This window comes from Schistocerca nitens, chromosome 6 (genome assembly GCF_023898315.1).
Source record: "Schistocerca nitens isolate TAMUIC-IGC-003100 chromosome 6, iqSchNite1.1, whole genome shotgun sequence".
Lineage (NCBI taxonomy): Eukaryota > Metazoa > Arthropoda > Insecta > Orthoptera > Acrididae > Schistocerca > Schistocerca nitens.
In genome coordinates, this window is record NC_064619.1 from 578234733 (window position 1) to 578261319 (window position 26587).

The window sequence follows — 26587 nt, forward strand, 5'->3', positions numbered from 1 at the left end:
TATGTATTCTCCTCATTTTTTTCTAAATTCTGTTTAGGGTCAAATGGCACGTATTGCTGCTATCTACTTACCATGGCTGAGTATAGTGCTGGAGAATCTCAACCGTTTAAATGCATCATCAGATGGAAGCAAACATCTTGATCCTTGTAACAAACATAGTGCAGGCAGTCGATTATCAAGTAGTAGTTCCTTCTTGAATTTTAAAGATACAGCATCAATTGATACTCCAAAGTCGTCACATCGGTTCACTATGCTTGTAGATGGAAATCCATCATTCAGGGCATCAATGCACGTCAGAGATTCTTCATATTTAGCAGCTATTGCTGGTCAAGGTAAGTCCAAACACCTATATTGTGTGCACTTGAGTAACCCAATAATTTTTAATGCAGATTAATCATTTTTTGATGTATGATTGTAAATACCGGGTGAGGCAGCTAAGAAAGGCAACTGAAAGTTTTTACAGAGCGAGTAAATATATTGAGGTGTGGTTTTCGCTAAGTTATAGTGGACAGTGTTGTGAATTTTTTGACCTATGCAAGTAATTTTTAATGTTTATAGCTGACAAATTGTAACATTGGTATTTTTATGGAACTTCATTGGTAGAATAGTAGCAAAATAGAATCAGTCTGCAAAGGAGATTGCTTACAAAACACTTGTGTGACCCATTGTAGAATATAGCTCATTGGTGTGAGACCTGTTCCAAATAGGGCTAACAGGTTATACTGAATATATACAAATAAGGGCATTCACTTGACCCGTGGTGGAGCATCACAGATATGATGAAAAGCCTGAACTGGCAAACACTTGAAGATAGACATAAACTATCCCAAGAAACCATACTGACAAAATCTAAAGAACAAACTTTAAGTAATTAATCTAGGAATATACACAACTGTATTGCTCCCATATGGATTGTGAAGACAAGGTTGGACTTATTACAGCAAGCAAAGAGAGACTTAAGCAATCATTCTTCATGCAGTCCACTCTGTGAGTAAATGGAATGGAAAAAGCCTTGATAACTTATACAATGGGAGGTATCCTGTGCCATGCACTTCTCAGTGATTTGCAAAATATGGATAGAGATGTAGATACAATAGACATTTGCCTCATAAAACTATTCAGACTTTCGCAATATATTTGACAGTTGAAAAGATGAATGAACAGTATGTGATCATAAGTATCCGGACACCTGGCTGAAAATGACTTACAAGTTCGTGGCGCCCTCCGTCAGTAATGCTGGAATTCTATATGGTGTTGGCCCACCCTTAGCCTTGTGACAGCTTCCACTCTCGCAGGCATACGTTCAGTCAGGCACTGGAAGGTTTATTGGGGAATGGCAGTCCATTCTTCGTGGAGTGCTGCACTGAGGAGAGGTATCGATGTCAGTCGGTGAGGCTTGGCACGAAGTTGGTGTTCAAAACATCCCAAAGGTGTTCTATAGGATTCAAGTCGGGACTCTGTGCAGGCCAGTCCATTACAGGGACGTTATTGTCATGTAACCACTCTGCCACAGGCCATGCATTATGAACATGTGTTCGTTGAAAGATGCAATCACCATCCCCAAGTTGCTCTTCAACAGTGGGAAGCAAGAAGGTTCTTAAAAAATCAATGTAGACTGTCCTGTGATAGTGCCATGCAAAACAATAAGGGTTGTAAGCCCCCTCCATGAAAAACATGACCATACCATAACACCACCGTCTCCGAATTTTACTTTGGCACTACACACGTGGCAGATGACATTCACCAGGCATTTACCATACCCATACCCAGCTATCAGATTGTCACATTGTGTACTGTGATTCGTAACTCCACACAATGTTTTTCCATGTTCAGTCATCCAATGTTTACGCTCCTTACACCAAGCGAGGCGTTATTTGGTGTTTACCAGCGTGATATGCGGCTTATGAGCAGCTGCTTGACCGTGAAATCCAAGTTTTCTCACCTCTCGCCTAACTGTCGTAGTACTTACAGTGGATCCTGATGCAGATTGGAATTCCTGTGTGATGGTCCGGATAGAAGTCTGCCTATTACACATTATGACCCTCTTCAACTGTCTGTGGTCTCTGTCAGTCAACAGACTGGTTCAGCCTGTACACTTTTGTGCTGCATGTATCCCTTCACGCTTCCACTTCAGTATCACATCAGGGACAGTGGGCCTAGGGATGTTTAAGAGTGTGGAAATCTTGTGTACAGACATATGACACAAGAGACACCCAATCACCTGACCACGTTCGAAGTCCATGAGTTCCACAGAACACCCAATTCTGCTCTCTCACAATGACTAATGACTACTGAGGTTGTTGATATGGAGTACCTGGAAGTAGGTGGCAACACAATGCACCCAATATGAAAAACGTATGTTTTTGGGGGTGTCCGGATATTTTTGATAACATAGTACATATTTTGTTTATATGAATTTTCCCGAACTGTTATAGGTACGGTGCAGTTATCTGCTGAAAGGTACCTTGATTATGCCAAGCTCTCACGATCTGTCTAAGTAGACATTATATAAAAAATTCTAGAAACTTGAACTGGGAAGAATAAAATAGGCTAATGAAAAAGAACGGCAACAAAATTTTTAACTGTGATAAGACACAGTCCACCTCAGCATAAGGAAGCTTGAGAGTGTGAGTGAAATCAGCTAAATAGTTTATGGTGTATAGTATACTCCATTGCATTTGATCCTTTCCCCATTTCACTCCCTTCCAGCTTCGTGGCAGTGACTTTCAAAATCAGCTACAGTGTTCAGAATGATGTCTACAAAAACTGCAAAGTGATGTAGCATTTGTATGCAAGATTCTGCTAATACTGTTAAGGGAAGATGGGAAAAGACCTTGCCTGTCATTGTATTGTGTCTGAGTTTCAAGAACTGCATCATTGGTATGTTTTATTGATGGTATTCTAAATAGTCACAAGTATCTGCAAGTCTTAATACAAATGTTCCACAGTTATTGAGACACATCCCTCTGGTGGACATGTGATACCAACATGACAGAGGTTCCATCCATTCTGCACAGATAGTTACAGACCTTCTTAAAAGAACATTTAGACAACATTGGATCAGTAGTTTGGAAAACACAAAGTGGCCTCCCCATTCACCAGACTAACATCTATGGACTTGTGAAACGCTATATAACCCCCTTGTGCTGATATAGATTCATATGAAGTTCAATGTGCAATAGTGCCTATTTTGTGAGAGGGATCAATTTGCAACTTGTATCAATGCTTAACATCAATATATTCTGAGCATTTAACATGACAGTCACAATAATAAATATGTGAAGTATATCTCAATTACGTATTTTCTTACATTTGATAGAGTATAACTGACGTTTGTGGAACCTTATTTTGTGACAGGTTTGTTTTAATCTAGTTATTCCCTCACTCAAATGCAGATCACTTAGCATCTCTTCTGGATGTCTCATTTACTGAATAGGAATAAAAATCTAGAATCAGTCATTGGGAGTGAATTGTGGCCCCTTGGTCAAGGGCCTGTAAACTACTGAGATAGGTAACCTGAATAGTTGTAAAAAGCTACCTGTAGTCTGTAGCTGACATTCAAGTATTCCTTAGCGGGAGAAAGACTTCTTAATTAATAGTGCAATGTAGTGAGGAAATTGTTACTGGAGTATTGTAATCACTGTTCCAAGGAAAAGCTCGTATATACATAGTTCCATTTGTTAACATGCACCAAACAGTAAAACCTCACACAAATAATACTTTTTCCTCAGCACCTTGCACATTTCACATTTGAAATCCTGTCAGAGTTCTATTAATTGCAGTCTCTGTTTATATCAAACCTAAGCCACTTTTTTCAGTGATAGTTCTGCTTAGCTAAGAAGTGGAAAATCTACTTCTCCACTGGCCTTTCAAATCTTGGATATGGATGGCACACAAAAACTCACAAAATTGAAATGAATGAGGCTGTAACATTTAGTGTTGTGGATTTTCCTAATACTTTTATGAAAGTTTAAATTCATGAAATACAAATTTATTACAATCATGTCTCACTTATGAATATTGAAAGTTTTTCCCATATGCAGCTATCTGAGGCTCACACTCGTGGCTGTAACTTGCAGGATCCATCAATAAGTGAGCATGTCAAGCAACTCTTGCAGACTGCTCCAGACTGATCTAATGCGGTGCCTTTATCCTCTTTGTGTGGATGGCAAATGGAACACCCACCTGTGTGCACAAAAGACCCCCCTTGCAACACTAAATCCTAAATATTTATCCTAGTTGGAATTCTATTTCCATTCAATTTTTTTCTGTAACAGATTATTGTTTATGGAATATCTTGTTTGAATTTGTCTTCATTATTCAAATAATTACTGCTTGTACAGTTTTTCAAATGGAACTCTGAGTCATCCTTGTCTTCAAAACTGATCTCTTTCTCATTTATGTACCAGTTAATATTGCATTGATTTGCCTAGAAATTGGTACATCTTTATTAATTTGCATCAACAATATGGTGCTAAAATACCAATGTTCTAACTTATAGCTAAGGGGTTGGTAATCTACATTTTTGTGTTCATTTTAGCCCAGAATTAACATTTACCAGAAAACTCAAAAAATACTAAATGTAGTACAGTAGAAACATCATTGTAACACTTTCATGCTATAATACATTTACCATCCCAATTTAAATCTTGGCCTTTAAAATACTCTGCTTCCAAAATTTTTGGAAGTTTGATTTACATGGAAACTATTATTCTGATTAAGGTCAGACTCAGATTAGGTACTTTTACATTACTCTCAACAAGTCTAGTTACAATTTGCTTGACTTACTGAAGACACTGCCTCAACACAGTTTTTTGTTCTGGATATATTTTAGATGGCATTTCTTACACGCCTCCTCCTGTGTACTCGTAATAGCACCGTATACAATGCATTTATATGTCACGTCTAGGATAACAACTATATACGTAATTTGATTCCAAAGAAAAGTCTGCGATTGTAAATGTAATTAATATTGGAGTTGAGTAAGACTTTCTCCACATACACACTACAATATCCATGTGTGTAACAGAACTATAGTTACTGTTGAATTTCACTGATACTAATGTCTGTAAGGGCAGCAACAGTCATGTATCAGGTTGTAAAGAAATGAGTAGTTATATCAGCAGAATTGTTTTTATCATTGTGAATTGATCAGGTAAATTAAATACAAGATGCTTTCAAAAAGTCCTGTAATACACATTGTTAAATCTTCAGACTAAAGAGTGCATTTCATGAAACAGCCAGCCCCACAGCATTATACGACTCTCACTACGTTTTAAGTACAACAAATTAAAATATGATTTCTGGAATCACATAACAGTTGTGAACAATGAAGAGATAAGTAGAAGTCTTTGTTCATGTACAAAAGTTGAAATTTCCTGGCAGATTGAAACTGTGTATCGGACTGAGACTGCAGCTTGGGACCATTTCCTTTTGCGGGCAAGTGCTCTACCATCTGAGATCGGGACCAAGTTTGAGTCTCTGTCCGGCACACAGTTTTAATCTGTCAGGAAGTTTCAAATCAGTGCACACTCCGCTGCAGAGTGAAAATTTCATTCTGTGCAAAAGTTATTTGCGTTTTTCTACACTCAATACTGTTTAAGCCCAAGATATTACAAAATAATAGAAAAATTAATCAAAGTATAAAATCTTTTTGTATATTTGCTTTTGTGCTCTGCAAAAAGCACTATAGTTGTGTCATCATTTGCTCCCATTTTATATCCTGTTCTTGGAAGTGCACAGGAGGAATGACTGTTGCTCTCTCTTCTGTAAAAGTGTGAACTTCTCTAATTTTTCCATGATGCGTTTTACATGAAATTTACGTTGGAGATATTGTAGTAATATGTTTCTTAACTCATTTTAGAACATGTACATCTTCATATTGTACAATACTTTATTGCAGTGTCTCCCACTACATGGTCAGCATTTCTGTGATGCACTCACACATATGAAACCAACCCATGGCAACAGGTGCAGATCTTATATGAACTTTTGTATTTCTTCCATTTTTCCAGTTTGGTAACAGTGCTAAATCATGGAATAAAACTCAGCAAGGCATCTCCCCTGCATACGGCCCACACTTACTTCTGATAAATCTGAGTCTGGCATCTGCCTTCTCCTTGTCTTGTATTTTTGGTAATTCTGTTTTGGTCACATTGAACAGAAATTGATAAATAAGAAGTTTGAATTATTAACAGAAATGACAAATTCAGTTTTGCAAATAGCATATTTTTGACTTTTTGTTAAAGTGTGCAAAAGATTATTTAGTCACAGGTTTTCATAGTCATTGAATTAACAGGTACTGCACAAACATACGTAAACTGGCTGACATACAAATGAAACTGACTTCATCATCTTAGTAGTCATGTGAAACATGTTTTTGAAGAAAATGTAACTGAGTTGTAGAGTTAGTAATGTCTTCCCATATGTGAATCATTGGAATGTTGCTTTTATTATGTGAAACAAATCCATCTAGTGTAGTCTTGTGTTGGTTTAAGGAATATAACAATCATTCTAGGCATTGGAGTATGTAAACAAACACACAGATACTATATTACAAATGCTAGTGACTGCTAAATTTGTGTATTGACAATTATGAGCAGTAAAACAGACCCATGTATTGATGATTGTTGAGAATTCAACCACCGTTTACATGCAGCATGTGGATAGTCTGTCTCCCTGGAGCGATGATGTCGCCATGACTTTTTTTTTCCAGCAACTGTCGTAGTGTGACTACTTCTCTGAAACTTCTTACCTGTTTAGTGACTGTAGCAAGTAATTTACTTTTCGGTACCACATTTATTATGTTAAGGATCTGCACTCTTGATTTCTCTCAAGAATACATTGAAAAATGTTTATCGACTTTGCTGTAGAAAACCTGTTCTATGAATAAAGAAAAAAAGTGGATGTCCTGATTGCATAAATGCATATATTTCATGTAAAATGTGACACACTTGGTTGTCGTCTTATATTTATTCAGAACTCATCCAGTAATCTTACATCATGACTGAGGGAAGGCTGTTTACTTGAGAAAATAAAACCTTGTCCATTATTTCAGAGCTGCTCCTTCTGATATACGAGGGTTATCCGGAAACTTAAGGTTACAAGGCACGTAGCTTCAGCATGGAATGTCCATGGGGGAAGTTGGTACCACTGCTGTGTAGCTGGAAGCCAGCTGAAGGAATGAGATATCCCAACAATCAGTTGCTCGTTGATTAGTGCTGTGGTGACTGTTAGAAATGAGTGTTCTCATTCCGTCTCCTGCCAAGTGTGAAGTGTGCACTTGAATTCACTACGTAAATTCTAAGGGCATGAACGACGCTGCAATTCGTTGCAAAATTATTTCAGTTTATGGAGAGTACATAATATCGAGGTAGCATGTGATGAAATGGGTATGGAATTTCAATATTAGAAGGACGGAAATTCACATTTAAGACAAAAGCGGAAGGCTGTCTGTTGTGACTAATGATGTGGTGCAGAAAATTGTAGAACACCTTCTCTCTGATAGCTGTTTGACAATTGACGATGTGTTTGCAGTTTGTCCAAACATTTCACAAACTGTTCATGAAATTGTAACTGGTCAACTAAATTATCGCAAGATGTGTGCACGATATGTGCCCCAGGTATTTACCGAAGCACACGAAATGAACAGAGTCAGTGAATTTCTTGACCGTTTTGAGACTAAAGGCAAGAATTTTCTCAACTCTATAGTGACAGGAGGTGAAACTTTGCCGTATCACTATATTCCAAGCAAACTTCAATCAATGCAGTGGCGCTATACTCATACTCCTTCAGTCAAAAAATTCAGAACTCGGCAAACAGCAAGGAAAATCATGGTGGCAGTGTTTTGGGCTGGAAATGGGCTCTATTCATTGATTTTTTGCAAAGAAGTGAAACAATAAGTACTGCAAGACATTGTGAGACCACAAAGAAACTTTGCAGAGCCATATAAAACAGGCATCGTGGGATGCAACAATGGGAGTCTGTCTCCTTCGCGACAACGCACATCTACACACTGCTTATGCGACGACAGCGTTGAGGACTTCATTTGATTGGGATGTTTTAAGCTGTCCCTCTCCCAGTCCCGATCTCATACCTAGTGGCTATCATTTGTTCACTAAATTGAAGCAACGCTTCGAGCAAAACACTTTTCCGATGATAATGAGGTGAAACTTGAAGTGAAGAACTGGCTGAAAAAGGCGGCAGGATATGTCTATGACACAGGAGTCAAAAAACTCATCCCATGGATAACAAAATGTGTTGAGGTAAATGGTGATTATGTGTAAAAATAATGCAAGACCTATACTACAATGCGTGCAAATTTTATTAAAATAAATTCATTTTTTGTACTTCAAAAAATTCTTGTATCCTTACTTTCCTAATTAGCGTCATACTTCTTATGATAGATAGAACTTGAGATCAAAAGGCAGTGTATGTTGAAAAAGGTGTCAAAAGCTATACTGTGCTGGGTCACTGGAAGAAATATTTGTATCTTTAATCTGTAGGTAGTGGTCATCAGCTGGTGTTGTTGACTTTGGTGACCAGTCTGAGGCAGTTCTTCAATGTTTTGTGTCCTGTGGTGATAACTGAATCTTCAAATTGTGATGTAGTGTATGCCACTTTGGTGGACAACTTCTTGCTTTAAAGAGACAGTGCATGTACAGAATAATCTTGAAATGATGCTTCAAGGTGAGTTGACACACTGAATAGCGTTGTCTGGTTCAGCTTTCTTTGGGCTGATCAACTTTTGGATAAAGTATTCACTCAGAGACTAGAGGTTACACTGGATTGAAAGTCTTTCTTTGGGAACAGCGGTGCTTAATTATCTAGGATAAAAAAGCAGAAACACAATAGCAAAATCATTCCTGTTCGTGAGTGTGTGACACAAACGTAGCTAATTGCTGCTGTAACCAGGGGTGACATTAAGCAAGAACAGAACAAAAAGCATAGAACATACAAAATTCACACATCAAAGAATAAAACACACATATCGAAACCATAAGAATATATAAAAACGCAGTATCTCTGGTGGCTGCTGCAGAAGCTGCTTGATAGCCGCGATACACTTGTCACCATGCATATGCGACACTACACCAAAGAATACAAATAACGTCTGTGGGTAGTGTGAATCTTTACTGATGCCCTTGACAGCGACACACAACAAGCATAGCAGACACTTCACGATATACAATCTAGCGTTGCCCATTTACATTTTGAGACACAATGTGCTCTGCTGAAAAGTGCAAATGCCGGCTCACTTTTACGTGGTGTATATTATTTCTTTTCATCAAAAGCAAGAGTTTTCTGATCAAAAAACATAAACTATGAAAGTAAAGAGGGTGGTGCAAAAATTTCTTTGAATAGTTTATATGTTGCCAATGCATTGGCATTTTCCAGCTTTCTTAGCATAGGCATGATTAACATAGCCTCTCTTAATTTCGGTAAAGTTGTAGTGGACAACTTGTTCAGTTTTGGTTGACTTGAATATTACGAAAGTCATCATTGTGCTGGAACCTGGTAGTCATTGTTTTTACTTCAATAATTGCTTCAGCAAATAATGACTGGAGCTGCTTCTATGTGCTCGTTGCAATTTTTGAAAGAAAAATATTGTGTAAATTTTACCAAGAGCTAAGAATGTTTAATGTAAAACCAAATCTTCTTATAGCAAGGCAACATGAAGGCAGAAGGTTATAGTTACACTGGACCACATAAAAGCACTGGCTTCAGTAATTTTAAATTATTTTGTTCTCATCTAACCAGAAACATGTCTTTGGATTGAGGGAATTCATCTTAAATTCTGTTGTATAATAAGATTGCTCGAATGTTTTTCCAGTTCTGCCTTTTAGATAGCAAGTTGTAATTTAATAATTTTATGACCATCATCATCCTTCTGTATGATCACGAGAACATCAGGAAGCTTTCTTCAGATGACGCCAGACTCAGGTTGTACAATGGTCAACACATTGTTTTCTTTGTCTGGGAGAAGATGGGCTCAAATTACTGTCCAGCCATCCTGATTGAGATCTTCTTTGGTTTTCCTCAGTCATTTAAGCCAAGTGCCATGCTCATTTGTTCAGTAGAGCTACAGCCATTGTCAACTGTGTAAGTGCTCCATCTCTAATAATAATCTCTGTGTCTATGAGATTGTGAACGCTATCTTTCCTTCTTTCCCTCACTTAATGATGTTTTGAAGCTAGAAACACACTTTTTTTTGCTCTAGCTTCACTTGAAGGCAAAGATTAAGCCATAAAAATCATTACTGCTTTCGCAGATATCTTCATTGAACAATTTGTAACTTGGGACTCTGGTGTTCCAAATATTCAGATTGTGCAGACAGAGAACCAGTTTGCTTTTGGCACATAAATCATAGTTTGACTTATTCAGTGTCCACATTGCCTGCTTCTTTCTCTTGCTCATTTACAATATGATATTTAGCTCTGTTTTGTTCCCAACTCCTTACCTAATTTCCGACAGTCGCTGTTTGTAGGCCTATTAATTAGTCATGAGTTTGTCCATGTTGTGAAGTTTCCTTGGCAGTTATTAAATGTAGTAAATGACTTTCACCTCTGTCAAAATGACCTTTATTAATACAACTGCCAGTTGGAGATAGTTAATGCTCTATCTTCAGACTGTGGAGAATTACAGTCATAGGCAAAGGATAATGTATCAGCTTCTAATTTTACTTGGACCATGACATCATCAGGAGTCAATAAATCAAATATTATTAAAAAAGATGTTGTGGCAGGTGTGGAATTTTATTTGCTGTGTATTAATTCCTGTGTTTGTATCATATGCAGGTGCACTCGAGTTACTTGGCTGAGTTACTACTTTGCCAAAGTCAGATACATCTAGTTAGATATGAAGATTCTAGTGCATCTGTTTGATCCATTCTTGATGAACAGCAGCTAACATCTTTTTTTTCTTTATTACTTAGCTTAAAGAGTAAATTGTGGATGTCTTTCCTCTTTGGTTCAGTAAATCTCATACGTTGCCTCTTTCATTCAGTAATTAGTTAACCGCTTCATCTGTCTGCTACACCAAAGATCAGTATTTTTGTCGAACATTACTTTTCACGCATCTACTGCTTTAATTCATTTTCCTCTTGTTGAACACACTAGGGAAAAGGCTATGAATAAATTTGGTTGCCAATGCTCTTACCAACACAATAGTAATTTATTCCATCATTCATAGTGATTCCATTGAGAAGGAAAACCTTCAAAGGTTTGGGATGTGTCAGCAAAGTAGTAATTTATTTCTTCATTTGTAGTGGTCATAGGTCTCATTGAGAAGGAAGACCTGCGAGGATTTGGGATGAGTCAAAATGAAATGAGCATATGGCATTGATGTAAATTATCAAAAGACAAGAAAACTGCAGAAACATAGTTCATATACTGTATTCATATTAACTTATCATTGCTTAATGGTATTTATACTTATGTCCGCCCCTTGTGGTCTCGGGGTAGCGTTCTCGCTTCCCGTGCACGGGGTCCCGGGTTCGATTCCCGGTGGGGTCAGGGATTTTTCCTGCCTCGAGATGACTGGGTGTTGTTGTGTCGTCTTCATCATCATCATTCATCCCCATTACGGTCGGAGGAAGGCAACGGCAAACCACCTCCATTAGGACCTTGCGTAGTAAGGTGGTGCGGGTCTCCCGCAGCGTTCCCCTACGCTCTGTAAAGAAGCATGGGACTTCATTTCCATTTTTTTCCATTTATACTTATTCCAATGAAATTTAAGCAAGTAAATTGAAAAGACAGTAGCCACTTTAATAAAAGCTACCCATAAATTATGCTAAAAAGCTGCTGTGTATCTGTTATTGCTAGCTTAATATTTGCATGATTACAATTATATTTTAAAAGAAAATAGTTACCTTCATGTGTAAATATGTAGTCTTTTTTGCACTGTGCAGCTTCACAGTGAACACTACCGTGTGCTATGTTGGTAATAAAACTTATCAATCCCTCAGTGTGTGGATTCACATAATCTGTAGAGATATTAGCTAATGAGAAATGGTTTTAGATTTCTACAGAATCAATAGAGTTCATAATTTCTTGTTTTCTGTTAGTTGGGATATTGCTGAATATCTTTGCACAGCAGTACGTAACTCTGCTCTGAATCTTGGACAAGGAGGCAAAGTATGCATGAACATTATTCTTGGTTTGTGATTGTGTAGATTACAGTTGTGCTGAAACTGATAATTATTGTTAGCAACAAAAACCATTAAGACATAAAAGTATTGGGGAGTGAATGTGAGAATTCCATCTCATCATGATTGGTTGGCTTACTCATTACTGAATGTTGTGACCTCATTCCATGATCCTTAAAAATGTATTCCTACTCTTGAACAAAATTTAAAAATTTAGTGCTTAGTTCTAATTATAGATTGTATTTTCCTCAGCAACTAATTGAGGAGCTTTGGCTAATTAGAAATGTTTTAGAGCAGGAAATTTTACTTTTATAATGGTTACTTTTGTTGAAGAACTCAAGGGTAATTTTAATTGTTGTTGATGGTTGCTTTTTCAAAATATCCTGGATTCATATTTTGAGTAATGTAGAATTCTTTAGCAATCTTGTAGTTTAATTTTTTGGTGAAAAAAAAGTCCAACACTAAAACACTGATAAATATTCTTCATTTATTCAATCCAGCACTGGTACTAACATGAACTAAGTGACAAATCACCATCAACTCAGTTGTAACATACTGCTTTGGCAAGACACTGGCCCTTATACACAAAAGTAACAATTGGTGGTGATAAATACGTTATTACTACTAATACTTTTGTAAACTAATAATAAATATTACATATTTACTAAAGCTAAAGGGTAACAGTAAGTTTTACAGTAATGGCGGAAATGTTTGACACAGTTTTTTTTTAATATAATGTCTTCTTTATTGCAAATTTTGTAAAATTTGAATTGAAGACAATCACTTCTAAAAAAGAGGCAAATTTCTAGTAAATCGTTTTGATTGCTAACCTTTACATATGGTCCAGTTCTGTAGTTGAATTTTTACCCTAAATATAGCATATTATGCTACACCTTACTATATAAGAGCTTGATATTCCATGCTGACTTTCAGAAGCTTTTTAAATGTTACTTCCATACAAAAAATAACTTGTGTATAACTGAGTTATTATTCTTTTAAATTTGACAATTCTGTTTTAACTAAATATGAGCTTTTAAATAAATAATTTCAAAGCATTGATATTTGTAATTTCTTTTAATGACATGGTGTGTTTAGCATAAATACATATATGATATTCAGTTGTTCCAAATAATATTAAACAATAAATAGTAAATGTGAAATGTAGTCATATAGTAACACAATACTCGATACAGTACACTAAAAACTGAGCATCACAAACTCCTATATGAAATCCAAGCTGTTAAATTACAATGGTTTATCTACTTTACACAAGATTCTTATTATTCACTTCTGCTCCTGAATAAACACTTTATTTATATTAGGTGCATTGCCCTGGAAGACAGTTCCATAAGATAGCAGAGAGTGAAAATCAGAGCAAGAAGCAAATATTATGTTATCAAGTCGACACAGTGGGAGATGGTTTTATGGGGAAAGTATACTGAATTGAGCTTCTTGAGTATGTGTGTTGACTCTATTTAATTGCTGCCCAGATGTACCCCAGGGAATATTATGCACTGCATTTCATTTAGTGTATAACAAATCTTGTGCTAAGAGATCATTGTTCGAAATCAAATAATATAAGTTTTGTGAGATGGAGACTTGAACTGTTAGTTTTGAACTGCTTGTAGACCAGTTCAACTGTCATGTGAACTGTGTCTACCAAGGTTAAATTTGAACCCTTGATTGGTATGCTTGTGTCATCGGCAAATGTTACAATTTTGAACTGTACTTTGAAGTCATTGGAAGATGATTTATGTAAGTTAAGAATGAGAGTAGGGCAGCACTGATCGTTGTGGACCCCACATGTTAAATGTTCCCTCATTCTGAAGTTTCGTTTCATGTGTGTGTGATAGTCTGCAATGAGACCCTCTACTTTTTGCTGTTAAGGCAAGACTCTGTCCAAGCAAGATGGATGCCATTAGTTTGCCACATAGAATTTTGTGGTACACACAGACAAAGGCTTTGACAAGGTCACAAAATATAACATGATAATTTTTCTTGTTTAGCTCTGCCAGTACTTCGTATGTGAAGGAATTTATTGCTTTCTGTGTGGAGAATCCTTTACAGCAGCCAAACTGAGAGGCAGTTAAAAAATTCTGCTCAGTTAAATGAGTCAATATTCTGTCATAGGTCACATTCTCAAATGCTGTCGAAAAGATTACAAGAAGTGAAATAGATCTGTTACTAGAGGTGGCAGGGAAGTAATCTGAGTTTTTATCTTAGGAAAGCTGGTTCATATGAAGTATGGCAATGTATGTGTGTAGGATTTTTCTAAGAATATTACTCGCACCATCCACCTTTATTCACTTTCACTGAGTATGGACATGAAAAGAATTTCACAGCCATTCACAGATACATATAATTTATTTTGTTCTAATATTGAACCCTTATGTATAATTGACAATTTATGTTTAAAATGTTTCTCTTATAAGGTATGTTGAATGGATGCTCATCTGTTAGTCTGGAGTCAGAGTCATCCACAATGTCTGCAGATGGACATTCAACCATTTCTCAAGAGACCACTATTATCCGAGAACCTAGAGATGATGGTGTTAATTTCAAGAGACATTCAAGGTATAGTTATTAATCTGTTCCTTTATGTGACATAAATTCCTTTGCCACATTTACCTTTGAAATACTACATTATTTTGGTATTTCTTGTGTGCATTAATTCTTTTGAATTTTTCTATAAACTTGATATGTTACATGGAATGCTGATGAATACATGAAATATTATACTGCATCTGGAAGGGAATCAAAAGACTGCCCTTTATTATGAGCGGGGAGTGGCTTTTACTGACTTCCAAATAGCAGGAAAGTTTTGATAGAATGTGAATTGATATGCATGCAACAGCATTCACTCCCTAATCTGTTCCATAACGCCGCACATAAAAATGGGATACTTCAGGGGCTCACACACCGGGTTCTGTTGGTGTTAGAAACGTAGGGTCAAGTGTTGTGGATGGCCCTTGGGCTAGGGCCATTTGTACACCCAACAGAAGGATCGTCTTAGTGTTTCTATCCTGTAGTATAGGGTCACAGCATGAATATCACACACTTCCTCCTGCTTAGGCAAATGGAGCAAATCAGTTTTCTTTTTGTATTTGATGTGGTTTACAGTGGTCCATAAGGGGCTTGTTGAGCACTGTTAGTTCATGGACAGTTCCTTAGAAAACCCTAAAAAAAGCTTTTTTACCACTTTTTTCAAACCAAAAGTGAGCCACAGATTCCAAGATTGCTAGGCATAGAAAATAGTTGAAATTTTTACGATATGTTCCTAAGGTCCCAATGTCAAACAACCTTGAAAATTTTCTCGATATTTTTGTCTGTTTTTCCAGATACAGAGGTTCAGAGTTACCATACTTAAACAAGTAAAACCCGGCGTGAGGTGGAAATGAATTTGTAAAGTGATATAACATGGGAAAATATGCTGTAAATTATATCCGTTATATTAGAGGGATTATATCCGTTATATTAGAGGGATTATATCCGTTATATTAGAGGGATTATATCCGTTATATTAGAGGGATTTTGGGAACCTATGTTGTAGTACACAGACACATACAACATTTGTGTGCATGTAAAATCCAATTGAGGTGTAAAATTAGATTTGTGTTACTTCAATTTCACATAAATAAACTAACAAAATTTTGCTGACCCATAAATCTCATTTCATGTGAATGATATACCCTGATGTGGCACGGAAAAGAAGGGGACCAGTGGCAAAATGCTGGTATTGGAGCACAAAGAAAGCAATCAGAACATATTCGTGTTTTTTTTTTATGCTGAGAGAAATGGAGGCAGTGGCATTGGGAAAGGGCGGAAGAGTAATAAATACTGGACGATAGTATACATGGTTCTGATAAAGAAAGAGCAAAGGAGACAGTGGCTTGTGACAGTGTAACAGTGACAGTGGAACGTCGTTGAGAGCAACAGAATAGTGCTAGAAAAAGAACGAAGGAGACATTGCCAGTGGAAGAGATAAAAGAGAAGGAGAAAGTGGAAATGGGTGGGAGCCCGTGGTAATGAGAGACTAAGACTATGACAGTGATAATGAGGAAGAGAGAGATAGTGACAGTGAGAAGAGAGAGCAACAGTGGGAATGAATAGATACTAGCAGTAAGAGAGAGCAAGAGGGAGACAGTGACAGCAAGAGGAAGAAGTTGTAGTAGTAGGACAGAATGAAGGAGACTGTGTCTGTGAGACAAGAGTCAGAGAGACAATGAAAATGAGTTGGGCTGAATAAATGAGTGAGAATGGGCAAATGGGATTGGATGAGTGTGAGTGATTTTCAATGATGGTCTAGTGGCTGGGAGTAGTTAGAGGAACGTGTGGGAGTGAGAGGTGAATTGCAAGTTAAAAAGATATTTGTATGCCAAGGTACCCCAATTACCAATCAGGGTCTTTTAACAGGAGAATTATAAGGGGTTTTGGTTTTTGAGAGGCTGGGAAGGTCTCCTCTAGTTAACTTGTAAAAATGTTGGCATTGGAAGGTGCCATGCGGGAACCCATGACTATGCTGCGGATTTGTTTGTATACATTATCCTCGAAGGTGAAGTAGTTCTGTGTCAGGACATAGTTGGCAATGTTTACCTAAGCCAGAGACACTTCTTTGCTTCTAATTCCTCAACTAAAGCCACCCTAATGACGACATTGAACATTGCCTCTCACAATTCATACCACCATCCAACCATGAACCCCCTCCTATCTAATTATCCTCTGGTCATGTTTTAGGAATTCCTTACCCTGAACTTCACCTCGACGTCCTTCCTCAGGTTCTGTCCTAAGAACACTAACCTCTCAGCTGAAGAAAGTACAGCCATTTACAACCTCAAAACATAACCTGATCTAATCATCCTCCCCGCATACAAAGCCTCCACCACCATCAAGATGAGTCGCAGTGACTACTTGGCAGAAGGCTTCCATAGAAGTCCAATACAACCTTCAAGTTCTACTGAAATCCTTGTAGATCCATCGCAGAATCTTTCCTCCGAGTCCATCCTTACCCCGACAACACCCTGCACATGCACTACTGAGTCCATTCTTATCCTGATGGCACCCTGCACATGCACCATCTACATGCTTCCCAAAATCCACAAACCCAACAATCTTGGATGCCCCATTGTAGCTGGTTATTGTGCTCCTACTGAAAGAATTTCTACTCTTGTTGACAGACACCTCCAGCCAGTTGCACTACAAGTAGATTCCTCTATAATGTTACACAATTTAGCTTATATTTATGATAGTACAGTACACATAATACAGTGTATAATTACATTCTTTCATACCACTGATAGATCGGAGACATTGCCTATATACACTGTTTTCCAAGATGGCGGTCCTGCGAGCTCTAGCAGCAGCCAGGCGAACCTCGTCAAGGTCACCCGCCTTATGTAGCTGCTGCGTGCTGATGAACACAGCCATGCATTAACACCCACCCACCTCCCCAGAGGTCTGAACATGAACACAGCCCCTGCAACCCACAGATAATAATAATCAATAATCAATTAAGTGACAGATCTAAAAGATAAGCTTTTTTAGTGAATCAATAAGTAAACTTTAAAAAAAAAAAAAATTCACGAGATAGTTAAGGATGCTTTGCAACTTTTAAGTGAACAATAAAATAAACAGAGAGCATCACAGAGAATACCAGAGTCAGAGTCCCCAGAGAACATCCCAGAGGACCCCAGAGAGCATCCCAGAGTGCCCCAGAGACCTAAAACACTAAGAAGAATCGCTTCTCGGCTTTTGGCAAGATCAATGTGTAGTACTATATTAAACAATTAAATAGATAAAAAGAGTAACAACACTTCTCTATTAATAATTGCTTCAGTCTACTCTTTAGCATATTTAGATTTGCTTTCTTGAGTTCACAGGGTAGTGCATTGTAGGAAATTGCTCCCATTCTATGTGGGCTGTGGTCCATTGCCTTTTTTTTGGTCACAATTCTATGAAAATTTTCCCTTCCCCATGTATCATAGTTGTGTACATTACTGTTTGTCATATTAAATTCAGGATTTTGTTTCATGAACATGACTGTGTACAGTATATACATGGAGTACACCATAAGAATTTTATATTTTCTAAAGATGTCTCTACAAGGCTCTCTCTTCTTTACCTTGGCTACCATTCTTACTGCCTTTTCTTGTAATCTAAAAAGTCTATCTATGTGACCTGCTTATGCCCCACCCCATATCTCAATACCATACTGAAGGTGAGGGTGAATCAACCCAAAATATATTTACCTTAAAGTATCATGGTCCAAGAAGGCTGGGACCCGTTTCAGTAGACACACATTTCTACTGATTTTCTTGCAAATATTATCTACATGTTCTTTCCATGATAAGTGTTCATCAACAACGATGCCCAAAAATTTAAGTGAATTTGCATATACAAGACCCAATGGGGATGTAAATACAGTATGAGTTATGGCAGCATTATAACTGAGGATGAACTTCATTATTATCGTTTTGTCTTTATTTACAAGAAGCTTGTTTGCTGTTAGGTATGTGGACAGAGTATTGAAACTGATCTCAGTACTGTTAGCTGCAGACTGCATATCACTGTCACACTTGATGAAGGATATGTCATTGGCATAGCTTACAACCGTGCAATTTTGGGGTTCAAATAAGTTATTAACATATACAAGGAACAGAAAAGGCCCTAGTATGCTTCCTTGAGGCACGCCACATTGAAGTGTCCTGAAGGTTGATTTCGTTGTTAGGAGCTGTTCATTATTTTTATAAGTTAGCTTTACACACTATTTCCTGCCTTTCAAATAGGAGGTAAGTAGTTTCAAGGCTAGTCCTCTCAACCCATACTCTTCTATAGTTCAATTCTTTTATCTTGGCGGCTCGCGCATGCCCACCCAGACGCGGGAGATTGCTGCGTTGCCAGTTGCACACGACGCACGCGCCGATAGAAGCAGCGCCATAGTATACCATAGTTCGCAAACTTACGTTTAGGGGGGAGCGCGTAGTTCAGGAAGTAAAGCCACCACGGCCGCATTAACCCTTTCGCTGCTACAAAGACGTGCTCCCTGCATTCCGTGCTGTGCGCGATTTTGTCACTGCACTGCTTACCTGTGCAGACACATTGTGTTCCGACTGCTTTGACACTCTTATAAATTGATTCCACAAAAACTATTTGGCCCAAAAATTAGATTTTTACACATCTTCTTGACTGATACCTTCCCCCCATAAATGACTTAATTTTGTTTCGATGTTCAACGCAGTTATTATGCAGCATTAAATATAGTAAACCATTGTACGAAATTTTGAAGAGTTTGCAGAGGTAAAAGTCCATAGAGTATACTTTCTGTATGGTCGATTTTAGTTGCCACAATGTTGAGAATGAAATGTGGACAAGATACCTAAATTTCATATAAAATATACTGTATAACAATAGCTCATTTAAGTACCACATAGGTGTCGTATGTAATATTGAGAAATATTCCGTCTTTCACGACTGTAACAAAAGTTTTATTTACACTGAGCATGTTTGGCTTTATTTTAAAGCGCTTCAATCAATCAAAAGGAAGTAGACAAAATACATTAAACAAAACTGTGTACTTACAAAAACATTAGGACTTGAATATACCGTCTATCAGTGAAGTGCTCTGAGCTATGTCAAATATAATTTTTGTGTGTGGCACACACAAACATCATTTATTTGCTAAAACACTGATCTGCCAACACAAACGTTGAATATTGTGTTACCGCAGCACAAAACTACGAAAGGTGACTTGGCAATGGAGGAGACAAAATACTGTCCACTGAAGATGCTTCAAAAGAGAGAAACGCGTCTGGTCTAAATAAGTCCCTTATTACAGCTGCAGAAGAGGAATATATTTCAGTACCATTGGTAAAACTGCGACTGTGGAACAAAAACAAGAAAGAGAACATGAGTACCATTGTGTTTGTGCCGTACCTTTCATTGATTGAAGTGCTTTAAAATAAAGCCAAACGAGTCCGGTGTAAATAAAACTTTTATTACAGTCGCGAAAGACGGAATATTTCTCAATATTACATACGACACCTATGTCATACTTAAATTAAATGAGATATTGTTATACAGTAAATTTTATATGACATTTAGGTATCTTGTCCACATTTCATTCTCAACATTGTGGCAACTAAAATCGACCATACGGAAAGTATACGCCATGGACTTCTACCTCTGCAAACTCTTCAAAATTTCGTGCAATGGTTTACTACATTTAATGCTGCATAATAACTGCGTTGAACATCGAAACAAAATTAAGTCATTTATGGGGGGAAGGTATCAGTCAAGAAGACGTGTAAAAATCAAATTTTTGGGCCAAATAGTTTTTGTGAAATCGAATGATAAGTGTGTCAAAGCAGTGGGAACGCCATGTGTCTGCACAGGCGAGCAGTGCAGTGATGACAAAATCATGCACAGCGCAGAATGCGGGGAGCACGTGTCTGCAGTAGCAAAAGGGTTAATGAAGAGACAAAGCACTAGAAATTTCAAAAAATTGCATTCAAACGAATATAATTCGTGAAGTAAGGCACTTCGATATTGTTTTTAAATAATGAAAATATTAAGCACCGCACAAGGTTTGAACTCGTAACCTTTCGCGTGGCAGCCCGACACCTTAACCGTTACGCTAACGCACCTTGTCCGACTACTCCACGTTATGAGGCCTATAACACGTCACGCAAAATACTGACAAACACTGTTGGTATGACTATGAATTACTCACGCTTCGTCGAAGTACAATAGTAAATAAACAATTACCGCTGTACTTTATTGCGAAAAAGCGGTTCGTGAGAGTGATACAAACACCTTTCCTTGCTATCGCCTGAATTAGGAGTCTTATTGCTTATTTGGTTTAATTAATTAATAGAATATGAAGCAATTGGTATAAAGAATGCTTTTTCCAAATTTTCTATAAAAGAATGCCTGCTATCAAGACATTGATTTTGTTCTATTACTTTATTTATGACTGAACGTTTCTAAAACTGAAGACACTCGTCCATGATCTGCACTGCAGTCGAGATGTGGCAACGTCGTTCTCTGTTCGTTGGCTGACTGTGTTTTGTGACGTCAGATGCGCAGAACGAACCTAAACTCGGCCGCCAACATAAATGACGCGCACTTTAGCTTACACAGAAGAATGGTATGATTCACAGTATCAAAGGCTTTACTCATATCTAGGAAAGTGCCTATTACCTTGTCACTTTTGTCCAGCTTATTTAATGTTTCATGTATAAAAGATGCTACTGCTGTTGTAGTAGATCTCCCTTTTCTAAATCCATGTTGTAGGTTGTTTAATAGATTGTGTTTGGTGAAATATGATTCAACTTGATTTAGTGTTACTCTCTCTAACAATTTACCTCATTCTGAGGTTAATGATATTGACCTGTAGTTTTTAGTGTCAGTTTTTAATCCCTTTTTATGCACTGTTATAATTTCAGTAATTTTCAAAAGGTCAGGGAATACACCATTACTGAGGGAGGTAGTTATCAAGTGAGTCAGGGGTTTCACTAATTCATCCCTGCATTCCTTTAGCAGTTTAGGTGAAATGTCATCCCAGCCACAAGACATTTTTGGTCGAAGTGCTGATATGATTGCTAGGACGTCCTTCTCAGTAATGCCGTGGATATAAAAGGACTGGCTAGATTTTCCAAGACTAAAATTTTGTGGCTTGACATGAACTTCATTTGTACCAACTGTACTGAACTTTTGTATAAATTTCTCACACAATTCTTTTGGGCATACAATAACTCCTCCTCTGACGGGAAGGATTGTAAATAAATCTGTGGCACGGTCATGGACACCCACATAGCACCATCCTGTGGCATCGATAGTCTGTCCAATATTATTTTAGGATTGAGACTTAGGCAGGAGCACGTGGAGGCACGGAACAGAATTACCACGTCTCTCGTGGAACCATGCATAATCTTACATTTCATTCAACTCACCCAAAAAACTATTCACTTTATAAATATGCACATTGCAGCAATGTGTTCTGAAATAGTTACACTATGTTTTGATTTTAATGTATCTGCACCAAAAAATAATTAAGACAATATTAGGACAGTTTATGAAAGTGTATTTTGTCATGACATTACTGAATTGACGACATGTGGGAAACTTTTTTGTTCCAGAGTTTAGGTGAATACATTATGCAAATGAAATCTTAAGGATACATCATATTTTCATATGTTCGAAACCCGAACTCTGACGGAGATCTCTAGTGCGAGATAGTTTGAGTTAAATATGAAGTACGATTGTTCGCTCACTCCTCAGCTAGTGATCAGGCACTCATACTGTTTCAACAAAGGAAACAGATCGCTCTAAGTTTGTAATGAAACTGTTAATAATTTTTCTGATATGCCTACTGAATTTTAATACAATAAAAAATAAAATTAAATGTGTTTATCATGGCGGAAAAACGTATCTTAAACAAGCCAACATCTATTGTTTATAAAGAACAAAAGTGATACAAATAACAGGGTCTCTGTGTTGCAGCAGTTATAAACAGTAAGACTTATTTTGTATGATGCAGACTGAATTCCTGAATTGGTTGCTATTAAAGCCTTATTAAAATTTCAAAACTTGTGGTGATATGTGTTCGTTATGTAGGTACTTACAAATGTAAACTGTGTACTCCAAACATGTAGCTGAATCCTCCTGTGCTCCATTTTTACAGTGATACTGGAGAAACTCCACTGAATCCCTCTCATCGCAATGATCTATTCTTGAACTGTCACTGTCACTGCCACTGCCACTGCAACTGTCACTATTGGCATTTAATGAAATTACCATCTCCTCTACTGAATTTTCCAAAACAGCTTCATCCCACCATGCCTTTTCCATGATGCTCTGTGTGTGTTTGTGGACTTTCTTCCAGTCTCCAGTGGTGACGTTTCCAACAGCTTCTCTTTTCAGTGCTTTGACTATAGAGAGGGTAAATTTATTATTATTCCTGCAACGTAACCTTTAATTTGGACCAATATTAGTTCTGTTGGGTTGAAATGGCAGTGATAAGGTGGTAGCCTAATGACAGTATGTCCATGTTTTCTTGCCAGTTTGTCGATTTTGTATAAGGGGAACTGTGACTTGTGGAGAGAGTTTTTTCCCATAAACTCCTCCTTTTTAAGGCCATCACTTACACCGACATTATGATGTTGAAGTCAACCAGTCATTTCCTCCTCTTGGTTTGCCTTGGTAGGTGCCTTGTCAACAATAACTAAGTGGTAACGAGCATTATCCAGAACAATTGTTGACTGTTTTTCAAGACTTGGTATTAGTGAATCTTCGAACCAGTTTGTAAATGTAATGTGGATCATTTCTTTGCTATAATATGCTGTTTTCTTTGATTTAAAATGCAGATATTTGTTTGGGAGAAAACCTTGCAAGGTATCGACATGACGAAGAATAAGTCTGCCCCCCCTCCCCCCAAGCCATAAGGCATTTCCATTGTTCCTGTATCTGTGTGTCATCTGTCCAGCCCTGCTTGACAATGTAACCAGAATGAACAAGTTTTGTCAGGTTACACCACTTCGCCAATATTTATGCTACAGATGTCTAAGAAATTGGGACAAGACAGGAGAAGAGGAACTGGATGAAAAAGTGAAGAGGCAGAGGGCAAGCAACTCAGAAGGGGGTAGCTGAATATGGCAAACACAGTAATTGCAGCACAGGACTCAGGTGCTTTCGAATGTGGATAAGAAATGCATGTGACTTGATTTAGTGAGGGAGTGTATGGTGCAGATTTTATGTCTTCAGGAAAATAACTTTATAGTACAGGATTGAGACAAGAATTTGTATAGATATGGTCTCAGCAGGTGTTGACAGATGTGAAAATTACCGAACTATCAGTTTAATAAGTCACAGCTGCAAAATACTAACGCGAATTCTTTACAGACGAATGGAAAAACTGGTAGAAGCCGACCTCGGGGATGATCAGTTTGGATTCCGTAGAAATGTTGGAACACGCGAGGCAATACTGACCTTACGACTTATCTTGGAAGAAAGATTAAGAAAAGGCAAACCTACGTTTCTAGCATTTGTAGACTTAGAGAAAGCTTTTGACAATGTTGACTGGAATACTCTCTTTCAAATTCTGAAGGTGGCAGGGGTAAAATACAGGGAGCGAAAGGCTATTTACAATCTGTACAGAAACCAGATGGCAGTTATAAGAGTCGAGGGGCATGAAAGGGAAGCAGTGGTTGGGAAGGGAGTGAGACAGGGTTGTAGCCTCTCCCCGATGTTATTCAATCTGTATATTGAGCAAGCAGTAAAGGAAACAAAAGAAAAATTCGGAGTAGGTATTAAAATTCATGGAGAAGAAGTAAAAACTTTGAGGTTCGCCGATGACATTGTAATTCTGTCAGAGACAGCAAAGGACTTGGAAGAGCAGTTGAACGGAATGGACAGTGTCTTGAAAGGAGGATATAAGATGAACATCAACAAAAGCAAAACGAGGATAATGGAATGTAGTCAAATTAAGTCGGGTGATGCTGAGGGAATTAGATTAGGAAATGAGACACTTAAAGTAGTAAAGGAGTTTTGCTATTTAGGGAGTAAAATAACCGATGATGGTCGAAGTAGAGAGGATATAAAATGTAGACTGGCAATGGCAAGGAAAGCGTTTCTCAAGAAGAGAAATTTGTTAACATCGAGTATAGATTTAGGTGTCAGGAAGTCGTTTCTGAAAGTATTTGTATGGAGTGTAGCCATGTATGGAAGTGAAACATGGACGATAACCAGTTTGGACAAGAATCGAATAGAAACTTTCGAAATGTGGTGCTACAGAAGAATGCTGAAGATAAGGTGGGTAGATCACGTAACTAATGAGGAGGTATTGAATAGGATTGGGGAGAAGAGAAGTTTGTGGCACAACTTGACTAGAAGAAGGGATCGGTTGGTAGGACATGTTTTGAGGCATCAAGGGATCACAAATTTAGCATTGGAGGGCAGCGTGGAGGGTAAAAATCGTAGAGGGAGACCAAGAGATCAATACACTAAGCAGATTCAGAAGGATGTAGGTTGCAGTAGGTACTGGGAGATGAAGAAGCTTGCACAGGATAGAGTAGCATGGAGAGCTGCATCAAACCAGTCTCAGGACTGAAGACCACAACAACAACATGGTCTCAGGATATTTCTTATGTTGAATTCGCACTGGAATACAACTTTTGGAAATCAGGATAAAATTTTGAGTTTGATACCTCTCAGAGTCTGACGAAAGATAGTCAGCGCCTTGACAAAGTAGAGGTTGAGCATCTGATTCGCTTGCCACTAGTGATGTTGTGGTGTGTGTGTGTGTGTGTGTGTGTGTGTGTGTGTGTGTGTGTGTGTGTGTGTGTGTGTGTGTGTGTGTGTGTGTGTGTCGGGGGGGAGGGGGGGGGGGGTGTAGGAGAGATGTGGTTGGGTAACATTACGCGTGAATTCACTCAGTACCAAACATCAAATGATACATAGTGAGGCAAGACAGAAGGATACTGAGCTATTAAATGCTAGCAACATCTGAGACTTTAAAAGTAGAATACGCAGAAAGGTAATCATTAATTCAGTAATGAGGAAAGTAAGACTGTTTGAAGAAACATAAGAGGGGAATGTAAATAGCAACAGGAAAAAAAAGTAACAGCAAATTGTGGAGAACTATCACTCAGAGAACAACAGAGAAGGAAATAAGGTGCAAAATGTAAGATCAATGAAGAAGAAAAATAGAAGAAAAGAAAACAAGAAACACAAATAAAAACTGACACATGAAGAAAATCATGGCAAAATTGAGACATGTGAAAATGAAATAGACAACTGAAAGTGTTTGTACACATTAGGGCTACATTTTAATTTCAGCTGATATTAGCTAGCAAAGATAAAACCAGTTGCAATTATGTAGTAACCAAATATATTCAAAACTGATCTAAGAACACAAATATGGCTTTATTCATAAACCTCTAAACAATAATGCAAATAAGCCTATCGTGACTCCACATGTAACAAGACAAAAGAATAATATGCAAAGTGCAACGTAAGTGATACAAATACACTCCTGGAAATTGAAATAAGAACACAGTGAATTCATTGTCCCAGGAAGGGGAAACTTTATTGACACATTCCTGGGGTCAGATACATCACATGATCACACTGACAGAACCACAGGCACATAGACACAGGCAACAGAGCATGCACAATGTCGGCACTAGTACAGTGTATATCCACCTTTCGCAGCAATGCAGGCTGCTATTCTCCCATGGAGACGATCGTAGATATGCTGGATGTAGTCCTTTGGAACGGCTTGCCATGCCATTTCCACCTGGCGCCTCAGTTGGACCAGGGTTCGTGCTGGACGTGCAGACCGCGTGAGACGACGCTTCATCCAGTCCCAAACATGCTCAATGGGGGACAGATCCGGAGATCTTGCTGGCCAGGGTAGTTGACTTACACCTTCTAGAGCACGTTGGGTGG

At 37.9% G+C, this 26587-nt stretch overlaps 1 protein-coding gene across 1 annotated transcript in view; it reads left to right on the forward strand.

Annotated features, from left to right (window-relative positions):
• Nucleotides 1–26587, forward strand: part of LOC126262335 (dedicator of cytokinesis protein 9) — a 356303-nt gene that overhangs the window by 221676 nt on the left and 108040 nt on the right. The window contains exons 23-24 of the mRNA XM_049958894.1: nt 38–332; nt 14578–14719. Of these exons, the coding sequence (XP_049814851.1) occupies nt 38–332; nt 14578–14719 (437 nt within the window). The remainder of the gene's footprint in view (nt 1–37; nt 333–14577; nt 14720–26587) is intronic.